Source organism: Neopsephotus bourkii, unplaced genomic scaffold (assembly GCF_033783945.1).
Source record: "Neopsephotus bourkii isolate Nb327-2 ecotype Australia unplaced genomic scaffold, CSIRO-AGI_Nbou_v1 NB_1680, whole genome shotgun sequence".
NCBI classification, from domain to species: Eukaryota; Metazoa; Chordata; class Aves; order Psittaciformes; family Psittacidae; genus Neopsephotus; species Neopsephotus bourkii.
In genome coordinates, this window is record NW_026902154.1 from 877,951 (window position 1) to 895,980 (window position 18,030).

Here is an 18,030-nt window from a genome sequence, read left to right on the forward strand (position 1 = left end):
AGGGGAAGTTCAGTTTAGATAAAAGGAAAAAGTTCTTTACTGCGAGGGTGGTGAGGCACTGGCACAGGTTGCCCAGAGCAGTGGTGAATGCTCTATCCCTGGCAGTGTTCAAAGCCAGGTTGGACAGAACCTTGGGCATGGTCTAGTGTGAGGTGTCTCTGCCCATGGCAGTACGGGTAGAACAAGATGATCTTAAGGTCCTTTCCAACCACAACTGTGCTATGATTCTATGATCTACATCTGCACCTACACCTGTATTAGAGACAACCAGCTTTAGGAAGACAAGGCAAAGAGAGGAGCTACCTACAAGGGGACACAGAGAAACCAGAGCCCAACTCTTTCTCAGAAACACACTTAGAAGAGCAAGAGGCAACAGGGACGAACTGCACTAGGGGAAATGCTTGCTGGGCTGTCCTGGGCTCAGCAGCAGCAGTCATTTTTCTCCTTCTTAGTAGCTGGTGCAGTGCTGTCGTTTTGACTTTCAGCCTGGGAACAGCACTGATAACACCGATGGTTTTAGTTGGTGCTCGGTAATGTTTACTCTGACCAAGGAGTTCCTCAGTCTCTTGCTCTGCCAGGGAGGAGGGAAAGCCGAAGGAAAGCAGAGACAGGACCCCTCACCCAAACTGACCAAAGAGGTATTGCATACCACAGCATGTCATGCCCAGCATATAAACTGGGGGGAGTCACATGGAAGGCTCAGGTTGTTGTTCGGACTGGGGTGGGTATCGGTCGGCGGGTGATCAGCAGTTGTATTATCTCCCCTTGTTATTCTCCTTATCATTATTATTATTATTGGTGGTATCAGTAGTGGTTTTGTGTTATACATCAGTTACTGGACTGTTCTTACCTCAACCCGTGGGAGCTACATTCTTTCCGTTCTCATCCCCATCCCTCTGTGAGCGGGGGAAGGAAGAAGGGCAGGAGTGAGTGAGCAGCTGTGTGGTTCTGAATTACTGGCTGTTAAGGAAAAAATAACTCTGCACAAGAGTGGTGTAGCCATGGTGCAGCTCTGGGACAGGGAGGTGGTGACATCCCTACCTTCAGAAACTTTTGAAACCGCACGGGGCAGGGCTCTGAGCTACCTGGTATAGTTTTGCCACCAGCCCTGTGTGCAGCCAGGGTTGGACCACAGACCTCCTGAGCCCCTACCAGCCTAGAATCCACCTGATGCTCTAACACACGTTGTGCAGTGGTGAGGTTGGTGATGTAAAGATGATTGCACAATGTTGTTGCTTAGCTGACTTCAGAGATGGCTAACATCAAGCTGTCGCCCACACTTTGGCTCTTCCATCCAGCTGATGCCCCTGTTACCAGAACTGCCTTACATCCCCTGCTGACTTTACAAGTTCTGGTACCATGGAGAAACTGGATGAGCTGAGCATTGGAGAAAGTAAATCACTGTGGAAAAACTGTGCAGATTTAATGGCAGGCTCTAAGGAGAAGCCGGCATGCAAAATGACAGGTCTGCGATAGCCAGGGATGGAGTTGCTTATAGTAACAGTCAGAGGGTTGCAAGTTCTGGGTTACATGAGCAGCAGCTCCTTTGGTCATGCTTTACTCTCTTCTGGAGGAACAGAGGTTTGGGCTCATGTGTTCGTGGTTTGTCATGGTTCATGTGTTTTTCCACTGAAGCACTTGAGTATTTTTAGGCTGAAAGAGATGGCTCTGTGCTAAGCTGGAAGGATCAGAGCAGCACTGTGCAGGCACAATGCTGCTGCTATCTCCCCGTAAAGTGAAATACAGAGACTGGAGTATGAGAATGAAAACTCACAAAACCCCGTGGGGAAAGGTGCAGTAGGAACCACCATCTCTGGCCACAGCAGGGCTGGGGTTGAGGATGGGAACAGGGGGTTCCAAGCTGCTGGCTGGTGGCCTGCACACACATTAGCTGCTAGGTTCAGATAACTGTGTAGGACAGCATCAACCAGTCGCAGTGTTTCCTGAAGCTGAGATGTCTACTGTTCTGAGGGGCTGCAGAGACCCACCACTTCCAGGAAAACAACCTGGGCTCCACAACCTGGTGCACTGCCAAGGCAATCGTCTCTGCAGGGAATACTGGCACTGAGGTCCAGCACACAGAGCACAGCTTGGCCAGCGTTGCTAGTCAGTGGGACGCAAGGGAGCAGCTTCCAGAGGGACCAGTGCAAAGCTCTGAGTGCTAGTAGCCGTATAGAGATCTTGTCAAAAAGGACCTGTGGATGATGGTAGATGCTAGGTTGAACACAAACCACACACCTTGAACACAAACCACACATCTACCATGTGAATCAAGTCTCCCCGAGGAGAAGCAATGCCAGCACATACCAATGCAGGATGGTTCACGTTGATCCAGGATGCCCTGAAACAGACACATTTGAACCACATGTTTGGCAAAGGGATAGGAAGTATGGACATGGGATGATGTGGGCTCCCATCACTCTGGTGCAGAGTTGTAGTGCCCTGCTGGCCTCTTGCTGGCTGCTCCCCACAGCCTGGCCTAATGACAGCTACAGGCAAGCTTCTGTTTGGAAAGAATTTCACATTTTCCACAAACATTCTCAAAACTAGGAAACCCAGTTAGGCACAGTGAGTCTGAGAGGGGGCTGTGGCCTCAGGTGGAGAGAAATAGAGGGAGAACCAAACCAGAATCTGCAGCAACCAGGACATGCAGAGGTTCCCAGAAAGCAGAGAGATCAGACCACAATGTCTGCTCCAACTCAGCTTTACTGAACATTACAAAATACTCTGCATATATTTTCACATTAAAACAATATTCTTGCAAATAAAAGATTAAGTCTTGAGTCACCCACGGTGCCCATGGCTACAGAAAACACTGACTCAGCTAGGGATTTAGTATGGCCCAGTATCAGCAATCAAAACCAGAATAAGGCATACCAGAAATGCAAAACTATATAAAAACCTTTTAAAAACTTCATGCTCATCCAGTGGAACAGGTACCAAGCACAATAATAGCCTTTGTTGAGCCTTGCTGACAGCACCAGGGGGTACCACCAGCTTGCCTGCTCCACACTGGGCTCACTCACCCAGTACATCCAAGTATCCCCAAGTGTCACTTGCTGTCCCAGCACACCCCTGTAGCTGGAACAGGCAGTTATTTACCTGCTCTGGGGCATTACCAGCCCAAATCCCCATTCTTCCTTCAGAGGAGCTAGTGCTCAGCTGCTGTGCTGAGCTTTTGCATGCAGAGCAGCTTTTGGGGAGCAATTCTTGGTCTTTGGGGTGACACCAGGGCTGTTGCCACCGTATCCTGCCAGCCTCTCAGGAGGGCCCAAGGATGGCTGGGAGGTGGTGGCAACAGACCTTGAAGATGCACTTGGTTCTCACCTATCACCCCTGTTGCTGATGTACATTTGTACCTGCTGCTTCTTCAGTCTTTGCCCCATGACCAGCCCTACCAGCTGATGAGCTCCAGGCAACTGGAGAGACTGGGATGCAGGCAGGATGAATACCAAGGTTGCTATGCGGGGCAGCTGCCCCCTACCAAAGTCTGAAAGCTGAACACAGCATTTCTGGGAACACATCCAGGCCATAGGCATGAGGCTGGCACAGCAGGTTGGCTGCTAGAGGAGCCCTAGCATGCAGGTTCACTAGTCCAGCTCCTCGTGGACCCAGAGCCCAGAAGGGCTGCACCCAGTCCTGAGAAAGTCATGGCCTTGCCTCTGTGATACCTCCATAACCCAGGAACGCCGAGCTGCCATGGCAAGAAGCCCATCTCTGACCTTCTAGGTGCATCCATGCATGCTGTGAGGAGCCAGCACTGTAACCACTTAAAAGTCAACATCCCACCACCACTAGGTGCTCCAGCACAGCTCCCCCTGCTCTCCCCAGAGGTCTACTCACAGCAGGTTGGAGATCAGCTCCACTATGCTCCTACACCCTTGAGCAGCCACAACCCATTAACCAGCACCCACACACCCCAGGGCAGCACAGCCACTACAGGATAGAGTCTCCTTGGGATCCCAGCCCTGGGAGGAACATCTCTGCCCTCCCAGCTGCAGATACATATCCTGAGAGGAAGAACGAGGTTTGGGGTCTGGGTGAATGGAGGCTGGTACCTGCTGTTGCAGCAGAAATCCCAATTATCGACCAGTTTGTATCAGTAAGTGCATAGGCAAACCCCACCCTGGAGTGTAGCTCTGGGAGGAGCAGCAGGTTCTTCTGCCACTCCTGGAGTTTATGGAGATACACAAGCTTTACAACTCAAGACAGCAGAATGGCCACAGCCCTCATCCCTTTCACTGCCCACAGTGTGCCCTCAGAGGTGGCTCGCTCAGTTGAACATCAGCCCCCTGGGCTCTGCGGTTGGCAGCACCCTGCCCTGCTTCTCTGTGGCCATAAAAAGATGCATTTCCTGCTGCTCTGCGCCACTGGGGTTGCTGTCACTCTGTGGCCGCCCATTCTTAGAGACATGGCTGGGGAACTGGAAGCAGGAGCGCTGCTCCGGCACGACTTGACTCGCAGACTGGGGTTGCTCCTCCAGAACAGGGCAGGCGAACCTCCTGTGCTGAGGTCCACTCTCGATGCCTGGCGGGGAAGCAATGCTCTCCAGGGAGGAGATGCTTTGGTTCCACGCCTTCTGCATATCCACTGGCACGATTTTGGTGGTCTCCGAGGAGATGTAAACAGCCAGACCAGCCTGGTCTCCTTTCCATGGCAGCTCCTTCTCTGCCAAGGTGGGCGAGGGAGGGATGATGCAGGGGCTGGGGCAGACATACAGGCTGTCTGAAGGTGCAGAAGGAGTGACAGTGAGATTTTGCACAGCTCTTGGTTCCTCCTTGGGCTCTGCAAACATTGCAGAACCAACCACTACCAAATGGTCAGCTGGCCCAGGCATGCAGGAGCCACCAGGGAGGCTCTGCTGTGCCTCCAGAGCCACAGAGAACAGGGATTCTCCCATTCATGCTCTGATGACTTTGGGTTTGCCCAGGCCAAAGCAATTTAGTGGCCCAGGAAGGACAAGTTACCTTAATGGCAGCTGCCCTGGCATGGGAGCACCAGTGCCTACCAGAAGCTGTCTTTCCCTGCAGGACCTCATTGGTGGCTCGAGCAATGAACACAATCCCTTCATCATCTTCTCTCTCCGTCTCTGAGCCATCACTCTCCTCCTCCTCAGAGCTGATCATCACCAGGACAGGAGCTGCAGCCAGATGGAGGGAGTTGCTTTGAAGGCTGGGGCATCCTGTGGGGGAGGACTGCACCCATGGGAGAAGGACTTGGTGCTAGTACAACCACTTGTGCTGTCGTGCCACCATGCTGGCAGTAGGCAGGCACAAGGGGCTGCTCCCATCCCATCCCATCCCATCCCATCCCATCCCATCCCATCCCATCCCATGCCACCCCACCAGGTCCCCATGAAGGACCTGCAGACCTTGCCTGCCACCCGCCTCACCAGCATCCTGCCACGGGACATTTCTGTGCATCTTGTCATTGAGAGCCTCTCTGGTCACAGAGGTGTTCTTCTGTGAAGGAAGAGGGACCATCTGGGACCTGCCCCAAGCAAACCCCTAACCCCAGCCCAGATGGCCCTGCAAGATAGGGTAACCCCAGGGACCCAGCTTCCCACCCCAGCCAGATTCCTAGCCCTTAGGCATTGCATCTTCATAGCCCTCCAACAAACAGCTCAGTTTCAATAGCTTCAAAAACCTCCAAATGAGAGAAGATACCTAAGGCTCAGTTTAAGCCACAGGGCCTGGATCTGCAGCGATGTTCAGGCTACTTTATGCTGAGTGCTCTTGGAAAACAAACATGGGGCTTCCTCAGGGCTTGGGGCTGCTTTGCCCAGAGAAAAGCCACACCACAGCAGTGCTGGGATGGTGAGGACACATGGACATATAACACCCATGTGCTCACCCAGAGCATATGACAGGCTGAGAGAGCTGGGCTTGTTCAGCCCAGAGAAGAGAAGGCTCCTTAGGGGGAGACCTTAGAGCAGCTCCAGTGCCTAAAAGGGTCACAAGAAACCTGGAGAGGGGCTTTGGACAAGGGCCTGTAGGGACAGGACAAGGGGGAATGGCTTTAACCTGACAGAGGGGACACTGAAATGAGCTCTTAGGCAGAAGCTCTTCCCTGTGAGGGTGCTGAGGCCCTGGCACAGGGTGCCCAGAGAAGCTGTGGCTGCCCCATCCCTGGCAGTGTTCAAGGCCAGGTTGGATGCAGGGGCTTGGAGCAACCTGGTCTAGTGGAAGATGTCCCTGTCCATGGCAGGGGGTTCAACTGGATGAGCTTCAAGTTCCCTTCCAACTCAAACAAGGCTGTGATTCTGTGATATGCAGGACTAAGATGAGATTAGGAGCTTTCCCCACTGTTTCTGCAGCTGCTGATGCCCTTCAGCACCTCACCTACACCCCACTGTCTGCATCCTGGGGGAGGCCAAATCTCAGAGCTACGAAAGGTGCAGGATGCTGGGGAGTGCTTGCCTTTTTCCTGCCCTTTTCCTTCAGCCTGGCCTTATTCTTAGAGAAGCAGATGTTGTGCTTTGTGGACTTGAAGGTCTCCAGCCGCCTCTTCATGTTCTGACGGAAGATTTCTTTGTCTTGGCGCTCTTGTTTATCTGGAGAGATGAAGTGACGGCTGTAGCTGGCCTTGTACTGGCCGAGGGAGAGGCAAAGAGACACAGGGTGAGCAGCTGTCCCCACAGAGCATCCTCCATCCCTGCTCCTCTTGTGGGTGCTGCTACCCTCAGGGTCAGCTGCACGCCATGGCGAGGGAGCACTCACCCGCCGGCGTGGCTTGTACAGGCTCCCTCGCAGCACGTGGTGCATGGCAGCATCCTCCTTGTCCCGCCGGCTCCGCACAGTGTCAATCACCTGCATATCCAGGCACGCGCCACTCCCACTCTCTCTCCTGAGGGGAGATGGAGGTGGAGGTGGAGATGGAGATGGAGATGGAGGTGGAGATGATGGAGATGGAGATGGAAACGGAGGTGGAGGTAGATGGAGTTGGCGGGACTGGGCTACATGCTCCCATCCTATCAGCCCTCTGCCAGCCCTGGCACAACACATCCCCAGGTAAAAGGGAAGATGCAGGAGTCCAGCGAGGTCTGCCCAGGGTCTTGGGGGGATGCTTGTACTCACAGGAAGTTTGTGACTGATGACTCCGAAATGGACGTGCGGCTGGGCATTGACGGCAGCGCCAGCTTGGCAGCAGAGAACGCATGTCCACCCTGGGAGATGGGAGGGCAAGGCTGGCAGAAGGGCAGCAAGGACCTCACTGGTCTGGGGGGTGCCCACTGCCTGGCCTGCGGGTACCTGTGTAGCCATACATGATGGAGCCACCACCCCAGGCCACCAGCTCCTGTTGGGGCCAGCCCGCCACCCAGTCCCCCCCATATGCCCCTGGTGGGGAAGCTGATAGCAACATGGATGTTCAGCTTGATACCTGGTCAACGAAGCTGATAGCATCACGGATGTTCAGCTTGTAGTAAACATCCCAAATCTCATCTCGCAGCCTGTAGGCAGATTTCCGCATCAGAAGCTGGCTCAGGTACTTCTTGTCAAACTGTTCCCACCTGCCATAAGATAAAGACATGGGTGTTTAGTGCTCAGGGGTACCACAGCCAGGGACCCCTGCCGATCTAAGGTTGAGGGTCCAAAGCATGCTGAAAGCAGACTGTGCACACAGGACCTGGCTCTGCCCAGGGACACACTGCCAGGGAGAGCAGGAGCACAGGGGGCATGCTGACCCTTCATTTCTGCCCAAGGGGAAGTCAGAGACAAGTGGGTCTGTGGGAGTGGAACTGGGGCTAATGGCTGCCCAGCTGGAGCACTTCCCCTCCAGGAAACAGGCTTTTCTCAGCCTTGTTCCTGTCGCTGTGCTGCAGATAAACCCAGGCCTTAACAGGGCCAGTCCCTTCTCAGCACCCAGCTCTCCACCCATGGAGAGTCACTGGGCCATAGCCCTATGCCCCATCCCTAGTTCAAGGCCAGGCTGGGCAGGACTTGGAGCAACCTGGTCTAGTAGATGGTGTCCCTGCCCATGGCAGGAACTGCATGACCTTTAAAGTCTCTTCCAACCCAAACCATTCTATGATTGCCACCACCACGGACACCCCATGCCCCCCCTGTAGTTCTAGCACAGGCAAGCAATGCCAGCTCCTGCAGCATCCCCAGGTCCACCTGCCTGACCTCTTTCTGGGATGTTTAGGTACTTCAGTCTGCTATATAATAGGAGGCAGATGGTCCCTTTCCAGATGGATTGATGGATGGACATACAGCCTTCTTGGTCCCCCTGCCCTGCCTATATCCAGGCTGTCCTCCAGGGGGAACCCTGCAATGTCCCTGTGACTGGCATTATGTCCCGCTTCCACCTGATGGCCCGCAGAGAATCCTGGGTAAGACACTCACTTGTCCCGCCAATAATGGTAGCCATGGTGTCCCACAATATCCTCCACTGCTGCCATGATGTGGTCAAAGACCTTGAGTGAGGAGAAGAGGGTGAGAGCAGTGACAAGGTTGCAGGTGCCCCAGGGGTGCTGACGCAGCACAGGGAGCCAGGTAGCCTTCACCTACGTGCTCATGCAGCTCCTCATTCAGCGTGGGCTTGTGGTGGTCACTGCGCTTCACCTTCAGCCACGTCACCAGGGGTTTGATGGTGAGGCCCTGGAATGCAGGAAAAGGCAAGGGAAAGACTGGGAGGGCAAGAGGGTGAGTGGCTGGGGCAAGGGAAGCAGAAGTAGCAAGAAGTCCCTAAACCATGTTACTAAGGGACATGGATTAGTGGTGGACTGGCAGTCCTGGGTTAAAGGTTGGACTTGATGACCTTAAAGGTCTTTTCCAACCCAGCTGATTTTATGATTCTATGAAGTGACTGGGAACAGCAGCTATGCCAGCAGCGCATACCCCTACCAACCTGAGCCTCTGTGCCTGGACCTGGGCAATGCTCCCATGTCCAAGGCAGCAACCATGTTGTACCCCGTCAAGTCCCCCTTCCCTTAGGAAGCATCAGCAGCATTGTAAAGAGAACATTCTCAACACACTGTTGCTGCTGTTGGAGCCAGCCCCAGAACAAGAAGCCAATGGGGAAATAATGTGGGCCATGGCCCCACCATTGCGACAGTCACCACCACAGCCCTCCACACCAGCCTGGTGATGGATGAAGTGACAAGAGGCACCAAGAACCAAAGGTCACTTGAAAAGAAGTACTTGGCCGAACCATATGTCCCCAAGCACCCGCCTGGCTCCCCAGGCCACCTCTGGGGCAGGAAGGCAGCACTGGAGAAGGGCACACTGCCCATCCTCACCTGCACAATGACAGTGAAGAACACCACCACAATGGTCGTTGCCACAAAATAGTCCTTGGCTTTCACCTTTGTCCTGTCCAGCAGGATGACCAGGGCAAAGGCCACAGCCCCGCGGAGGCCACCATATGACATGACCACTTGATCTATCCTGTCCAGAGGAATGAGGCGGAAGCGGTTGAGCACATAGGTCTGCAGGACAACACCTAGGGAAGAAGGAGGAGAGCCTGGGATGCTGGCAGGGATGCTCCTGGAGATAGGGCAAACCCCAGCCAGGAACCATGACTGGCCTCATACCCTAGCATTTCTTGGGGGACACCACTTTTTGATATGATAAGAGCTGGATTTTTACTGGCCAGAGGCACTGAGTGGCAGACTTACCCACAGCTCTGAAGAGCAGGATAAAGAACAGGGTGCCCAGCACCAGTGCTGTGTCCCATGCCCACTTGGAGGTGTCCACTGCCGAGATGCCCAGAAACATGAAGATGATGGTCTCTGAGCTACTGGCCAGTGTCTTCATGGTGTACTTGACTGTGGTGCGGGACTTCTGGGAGATATTGGCTTCTACATACTTCTTGCAGCAGATCCCACAGAAGGTGACTCTGCAGAGGGACAGGAGCTGGCATGACCTTGCGGTGGGATGAGGAGTGGGTCTGCTCACCACCTCTCACTGCTCAGCACTGCACCCCTGATTTACTGGACCCCCCACTCCATGGGATGCCCCAGAACTCACGCCAGGATGGAGGAGAGTGAGACCATCTCAGCAACAAGGTATGCAACATAGGCCAGGAGGAAAACGAAGAGTGGCTCGATGATGCGCACGTGCTTGGTGAACCGTGTGATCAGGGCCAGGAGGAAGGCAAAGAGCAGCCCCACAGCCGTGCCCCCCAGGCTCACCAGGAAGAAGGAAGCTGGTGGGGGGAGAAGACTCATCTGCAGTATAAGCAATCGAGCCCAGCTCCTGTGCCCCCATGACCATACCATGTTGGGCTGGCCCTTGTGCTCCCACCCAGCTCCCCACCAAAGTGTCCCATGATGACAGCCAGGATGTGTAGATGAGGCCCTTAGTGACATGGTTCATTGGTGGCCCTGGCAGTGCTGGGAAATGGTTGGACTTGATGATCTTGAAGGTTTTTTCCAACCTGGTTGATTCTATGATTATGATTTTATTATTACGATTATGTGACCACTGGGATGGAGATGACAGAGCTGTGGTGCTCGCTGCCACAGAGTAGGACAGCACCTGTGCTTTCCTCCAGCACTACCACTCTGGAGGAGAAGATGGAGGGGCTGGTGGGGCACATACTCACCTAACCCCTTCACGTAGTCTGTGGCACGGATATGCTCTGGGCCCAGCTCCACAAAAGAGTTGAAGACCTTGTACAGCACCTGCAGGCAAGGCAAATGCCTCGGGGAAGGCAGGGTATTATCCTGCCTTGAAAGGGACAGCACCCATGGGCAGGATGGGCCCTGCAGAAGACGCATCACCCACCCCAAATCTGCCAGGTAACACAGCTCATCTCAACCGGCAAAGTCCCACAGGGCCAGGAGAGAGGAAAGGCCGAGAGAGCATTGGGCTGTCCCTGCTTGGGGATGTCACCTGCATCCTCTGCCTGTCCTGGGGGGCTCCAGCACTCTGGCCCAAACCTGGCTCCACATTAGGGTCCCTGAACCTCCAACTCACCACAGTGACAGCATCATTCAGGAGAGACTCGCCAAACACGATGATGAAGAGGGTCTCATTTACATGGACCTCTTCAAAGACAGCCAGCACTGCCACAGGGTCCACAGCTGAGATGAGGCTGCCGAAGAGCAGGAAATCCATCAACCCAGCTTCAACGCCTGGATCTGCTAGGACAGAAGGACAAGTTCAGGCAGACCATCTGCCCCAGAGTCCCTCTCATCAGTCTGAAACAAGCCAATCCCTCATCTGCTCCTGGTCATTTGGCTGCAGCATCCCACCTTGGGATGCAGTGGGCTGAGACATCTGGGGTCTCCCAAGCAAAGCACATTCTTGCTGCAACATGAGGGCAGCAGGGCTTCGATGTCCCCCTTGCACCCAGGTGCATTGCTGCCCCTTCAGTAAGTATGGACCGAAGGAGGCTTAGCAGCCCCACCTCAGGTCCAGCCATCAAGTGGTTTCTGGGGACTCAGGAGACCTCAAACCACACCCCAGGCCCCCAGAGGCCGGTAGCTCAAGCCAAGGACAGGGAACACAGCAGTGAGCCAACAGAGCTAGTCAAACTCTGGGACAAAAACAGCAAAGACATGAGTCACCCAGTGGCAAGGCAGACCCATTTGTCCTGCATACTTGACAGTCTTGCAGAGCACTGTTCCTGCTATAATTCCTGGGAGTCCATGGCAGGGCCAGGCAGTGGACTCTGAACTTGGGGGCACTTTGCACCTCCAACTCACCTCTTGGGTTGGGTGATGGGGATGGTTGGTTGAGTCAGGGATGTGGTCTAAGCTGAACAGCCGTGTGTACGTACCCATGACACCGGCCCGGTGCAGCCCCCAGAGTGCAGTGCCAGTGGTGAAGGAATTCCAGAGGGTGCCCACCACCGCGTAGGTGAGGATGGCACCGATGTTGTCAAAGAACAGCCTGCTGGGCATGAAGTAGCCTGAGTCAAGCACGATGGGGGGCAGAAGGAAGAGGAAGAACATGCTGGGCTCCAGCTGGTACTCAGGTTTCTTCGCCACAGCCAACACAATGCCCCCCAGGCCCAGCCCCAGCAGGATGAGGAGGCAGCTCTCCGGCACGATGGATGTCACCTTCCTTGACAGGTGGAAAACTAAAAGGAAAGGAGGAATGAGAGCATCAGCCAAACAGACAGAGAATCTCAGATCCATAAGCTTCACAGAGGGTTTAGCTGACACATGACAGACGCCAGGGAGGACAAGGGAGCACTTGAGGCAGCTTTGTGGCCATGTGTGCACAGACCTTCCAGTTAGCTCCCACGTTAGGACTTCAGGTCCCTGACCTTTTGGGATCTTCCTTTCCTCCTCAGCCACTGTCTATCAAGCCAAGCAGACAGGCATTTTGCTTTGCTTGGCCTCTGGTATCTGCCCTTAACGGATCAAAGCAGACAGCAAGCACGTTCACAGTGTCACAAGCAATGCTGGCTGCTGTCTTGAGACATCCTGGTTCACCGGGACACATTACCCCACTCAGAGATGAGGATGCTCAGCCCTGGTGATGAGGTGACCTTGTTTGCAGCCATCTGAGCAAGCAGGGGGAGCAGCATGCAAAACACTGCAGCACTAGGCAGTCTCCATGCCCTCAGCACCAGCTAAACTACCTGCATGCAAAAATCAGGCACACAGGAGCTGCAAATCTAGAGATGAGTTTATTCCCTATGAGGTTTGGACCAAATCTTAAGCTGCCACAGATCAGGATATATTTTTAAAGCCTGCAGGTTAAGTTCTGGTATTCATCCATCAGCAACGTGGCAGTGAGCCTGCAGCTCAGGCACAAGCCAGTAAAACAGGCAGCCTTGTCCCCAACGTCAGGGCATCCTGTGTAATCACAGATCATTCCAGCTTTCTGGTGGGCAAGCCCCCATCCCTGAGGATTTCTCCAACCTAGAGTAGGGTGCTGTATTTTTGGTACCCCTCAAAGGGCAGTGCTTGGGGCAAGGCTGTTGAGGGTCACAGTGGTTTTGCTCCCCTCATTGTTGAGTTCTGCATTCATCCAGCCCACCTCTGTAGCTTGACTTGGCCATCAGATGAAGAAACCTCCTTTTGTGCATTGGGCTCCGGAGCCACCTCTGTCCTTGAGCAGCCAGCAGGTACAAGGGACAACACGGCAGCCTCTGAGCCATCACATGGCTGCAAGCCCAGCCCTGCTGCCAACCCAAAACCAAGTCCCTAAAGCCCTTTAGCTGGATTAGAGATGCCTGTTGCTTGTGCCAAGTCATCCTGCCAGAAGGAAAGCTGTGCTGTGGTCACACACCAGCCCTAGGTCACTTGGCTTCTTTCCTCCTCAGGAACCCCCATGGACACACCTTAAGTTCTGCTTAGGCCAGGGTCCTGTCTCCAGTGCCATAGACCTGGAGAGGAGCCCAGGAACAGGGAGCACTTCTTCATCAGGTTTCCATGCCCTTGACTTTTCCCTTTGAATCTGTCCCAGCCCTGCTCTATCCTTTCTGGGGCAGGTCCCAGAGTCCCTGAGGTGCAGACACCCTGGAAAGTGAGGCCATCACCTCCCATTCTTCCTTTCTTGTTTCCTGAGATCCCTTAGTTGATTTGCTTTTCTTTGCTGCAGCTGAGCACTGAATTAGAGGAGATAACCTCAGAGATCTGGTTCTTAACTAGAGACAACATTTTTGAGCCCACCATCAAATGTGCAGGCTAAGGGCTGCTTTTCCTCCTGCTGAGACCTTCCAAGTGACCGGCACTGCTCCTTGGCATGGTGAGCCATGTCCGTGCCATCTTGGTGAACTCCAGCACTGCTTCCCTGCCATAACACACCAGGAACGCTGCCTCAGCCATGAGCAAAGGGGCAACCACCTGAAAGGGAAAGAGCTGCAGAGCACCCATGGCCAAGCCTCCATCATGGCTCTGTGGCTTGGCTGCAGAGCCTAGGGCGTCACATTTACCTTCATCTGCCTCCGCTTGATCCAGCCATGGAGGCAGGAGCAATATGGACTCTACAGCCTTCCCAGCCCACTCGCAGCCCAGAGAAGGGCTGGCTGAGCTCCAGCCCAGTGGAATTCCCACTAAATGACCGCAGAAGCTGTGGCAAAGCCCCGTTCACCCCACATAAGCCAGGCAAAGGCAGCGCTGGTGGGTACACGGTGCCTGTAGCATGCTGCAAAATCACTTCCCACCCACAGGAACACAGCTCCCAAGTTTTCCAGAAAGGAACAAGGCGTCCGGCCTCTTTTGCACACTTGGGATCATTGCCAAGATCGCTGCTCCAGCAACCCATCTGCACTCTCTGTGCTGCAGAGATATGCCCTGCCTGGCTAGAGAGATTTGAGAGAGCCCACAGAGATGCTATGGGGACATGGCTCCTGGCTGTCATCCATCATTCCTTCCCCCAGGCCAAAGACTTGGGCAAAGAAGACAGCAGCATCAATGGGAAAGACCTTGCTTGTCCACAAAGCCCTTGGCTGAGGGGGAATGCTGCCATCCTCCCAAGTGAATAACAGCACACGAGCTCCTTTGTGCCGCAGGAAGCAGCCAGCGGGGACGGATAGAACGAGCTCTAATTTTACACACGCTAGTCAAGGATTTCAGTATTAAAGGTTCCCACAGCAACAGTAACTTAGCCACATGTGAATTAACTTCAGAGCCATAATCCACTCTCAGGCATTTATAATACATGATTTGCCATTGGGAAGACTCGGATCCAGAACCTGCCTCTGCTCCTCTGATGCTGGGAGAACGGTGAAACACCTAAACCAAGACATGAGCACCTGGGAACAGAGGTGATGGTGCAAAGGGAGAGGGCTGTGACCCATGGGGTGCTGCCAGGTGGAAAAAGTTGCTACCATTGCACTTAAATTCAACGGCAATTCAGCCCTTGACTTCAAAGGTAACCAAATTCTGGCCAAGGAACATCATTAGGTGTTCAAGGCCAGGTTGGATGGGGCTTGGAGCAACATGGTGTAATGGAAGGTGTCCCTACCCATGGCAGGGGGTTGGAAATGGATGAGCTTTAAGGTCCTTTCCAACACAAACCAGTCTGGGATTCTATGATTCTGGCAAAGTATTGCCAAAGGGGCAACTGTGGGAGCATGTCTGGGGCAATGCTGACCAATTCCCTCTCCCCACACCCGTTCAAGAAGACCTGTGCTCTGACCAGGGACGGAAAAGGCAGCAAAACCCGGATGATGCCTCGCTGTGCAGGAAGGCAACACCCAAGCCAGTTTCTCCCCGCCCCGGGTGTTTGCTGGCCTGGGGCACCCTGGCATCGTGACTGCCTCAGAGAACAGAGACCACACTGTCATTTCCCCATCACTCAGGCGCAGGGCCGCTTCCTCCCCTGCAGTCACAGGGCTGTGAGCTGGCAGCCCAGTGCCACAACTCCAATGGCTCCTCTACACCAGCCTACACCATGGTGCTGCAGCCGGCGCTGCCCCTCTGCTCCAAAGCATCCTTCACCCCTGGCTCCACCTCCTCCAGGCTCCTGTGTGCCCTGGGGACCATGTGTGCCACCTCCAGGGACACCAGCTGCATGGTCCCCTGTCAGGGAGCATGAGATCCTGAGGCCATGTGGATATGGTGTGACCTCCTGGACAGGACTGCTTGCAGCCCTGCCCCCAGGTGTGGATGTTGCTTCTGGTTCCAGGCTCCCAGTATCCATTGGACTCACTGGATGCACTGAGCCAGGCAGCCCAGAGCTACTGACCACCAGGGTTGTGTCTCCCAGGTGACAGTGGCCATCAGTTTGCCTCAGGCCTGGAAGAGCATGGCGGGGTTGGGGACTTGGGAATGGCGCCAGCTTGCCCCCCCCCCAGCATCCCTGATCGGACAAGGCAAGGGTGGTGATGGGAGCACATCAAGGAAAATCCACACAGGGAGCAGCTCCAGGGAGGTGCTTCAGAGAATCAAATAAAAGCCACAGAAAGGAATCGCCTCTCTCATCTTTTGCAGGTAGGAGAGATGCACTCAGCAGCTGAAGGTGGCAGAGCTGGAGACAGAGGGTTACATTTTTAAGCCGACAACATCCTTTAATTCATTCCTCGTGATGCTATAGATCTCCCTTGTGAGAAGGCGAGAAAGGAGAGAAGCACAAGCTCCATGGTTGTGGGTTCAGTGATCCTTGGGGATAGGCAAAGACCAGCTGGTGCTCACAGCAGAGGCTGAATACTGCATACCGAGACCTATTGCTGGTCTCTGGCTGCTCAGAGTCCCCCCCCACCTAACTCTGAACCCACACTTCTTGAGCCAGCTCCAAACTATGGGGGTGCCTGTGCCCCCTGCCACAGGGGCTGTGCCCACAGTGTGACCTCTGAGGAGGAAACAAACCTGCCTCAAGGTCACGGTCTCATCCCCTGGGCCCAGCACAGGGGTACTATTGGGGATCAGACCTCTGGGGACCCTGGTCAGCACCCACACATGAACATCCCCTCCCCAGCACCCAGGGTGCGGGGGAGAGCACAGCCCTGCAGCACCTCACCCACCACCTCCTTGCACCTTCCTCCTCCTCCTTGCCTCCCCCCTGGCTGCGTGGTCTGGTGCTGGGGAGCACAAGAGTCTGAGGCCATGTGAATGTGGAGTGGCTGACAGCAGGGGATCACAGGCACAAGCCCATCTCCAGGCTGCTGGGGACACGTCTTGTCCCACACCTGCATCACTGGGTGCACTTCCTGGGGCTGGGGGGCTACCAAGCAGTCTGCAGTCCAGCTGATAGCGTGCGCTGTGCCAGCCGCCGGGGCATGGGACATCTTTTGGAGGCATCTCTGCTCAGCTCTTCTCATGAGCCCTCCCTCTGTGCCCACCCATCTATCCATCAATCGCAGGGAAAACGGGTCCAGGCCCCTGCGTTGTTCCTCGGGCTGTGCCTCCACTTCGTCCCACGGAAGCGGATGGGGGATGAGCCGTGGGGTCGTGCCGGGCACCGCAGCCCTGGGAGGCAGTGGCACCCGCCACCTCGCATGCAGGGATGTCGTACCCCACCCTACCCTTTCCGCGATGGGCGCGACCCCGGGGGCCCGGGGCTGGGGAAGGGGTGGAGGTGGACAGGACACACGGGCACTCACCGATCTTGGCTAGGCTGGCCACCAGGATCCAGGCGGCCACCAGGCAGGGCGCCTGCACCTCCTGCCACTGCCACCGCAGCAGCTCAACGCTCTCCGGGGCGGCGGGGCCAGGGGAGGCCGCCGGCGGCTGCATGGCCGCATCCCTCCGCGCCGCTCCCCGCCGCTTTGCCTCGATACCGGCCGTTGCCCGCGTCACGCGCACGTCCCGCGCCGGGCCGGCCCCCTCCGCCCCACGCCACCGGCTCCGCCAGCCCCTCCCTCCCGCCAACCCCCTCGGTACCGCTGGGAGCCCCGAAACGGGCCCGCACACCCCGCTCCGCCGCGCCCCGACTGCGCCGGCCCCGGCCCCGGTCCCCTCCAGTGTCCCTGCATCACCTCCGCTGTTAAGCTGCCACACCTCAGCCCCCTGAGCCGGATACAGTTCCCTCCCAACAGCATCAGCCTGGTGCCGCTGCACCGGTCCCTGTACCCCCCTACCCCATGTCAGACCCCTGCCCCACTCCCCCCTGCAACTTCTCTGGTGTCCCCTGCCCTGCTGCTCCCTGACACCACCCCGGTGCCTCCCGTGTCACCTCAGTGCCCTGTGTCCTCCACTGGCACCCCTGCTCTGCCCAAGTCCCCTTAACCCTGGCTCAGCCCTCCTGCACTCATCATGTTCGCAGTCTCCTCAGTCCCCCTCCTGCTGCCAGCCAAGACCACCCATTCCTGCCTCAGCCGCTCCCCGAGCACTGGTCTGGAAGTATTCCAGAGGGGTCCCCCTTCCCTCCCCAGCCCCTCTTAGACACCCCTAAGAGCTCCCACTTGCCCACCAAACCTAGGCTGTCCACTCTGCTCCAGGAGGTGCCCCATCTCCCACATCCCATCTCTGTGGTCCCAGATCCAGGGCCTCATGGCCTGGGCGGACAGTGAGGGATGCCCAGCTGCCTGAGGAGCAGTGATGCTGACTGGCAGAGGGCAGGAAGGCATGGTATCAGCACACTTCACGGGGAGCCAGCTCTGAGCTGCATCTGTGTGTCCCTCGAGCATGGCAGAAGGACACCTTGTCTGTGGAGACACAGGAAAGGCCTTGCGAGGGCTGCCCTG

The 18,030-nt window shown here is 55.6% G+C and overlaps 1 protein-coding gene across 1 annotated transcript; it reads right to left on the reverse strand.

Annotated features, from left to right (window-relative positions):
- Nucleotides 1–4,258: 4,258 nt before the first annotated feature.
- SLC9A5 (solute carrier family 9 member A5) lies at nucleotides 4,259–17,123 on the reverse strand. The gene is given in 16 exon segments (XM_061375951.1): nucleotides 4,259–4,725; nucleotides 5,009–5,140; nucleotides 5,393–5,462; nucleotides 6,420–6,590; nucleotides 6,720–6,846; nucleotides 7,077–7,165; nucleotides 7,381–7,510; nucleotides 8,346–8,416; nucleotides 8,511–8,600; nucleotides 9,242–9,444; nucleotides 9,620–9,840; nucleotides 9,972–10,149; nucleotides 10,549–10,627; nucleotides 10,923–11,086; nucleotides 11,728–12,030; nucleotides 16,948–17,123. Coding segments are annotated over 16 exon segments (2,628 nt in total). The 5' UTR covers nucleotides 17,081–17,123.
- Between the last annotated feature and the right edge of the window lie 907 nt (nucleotides 17,124–18,030).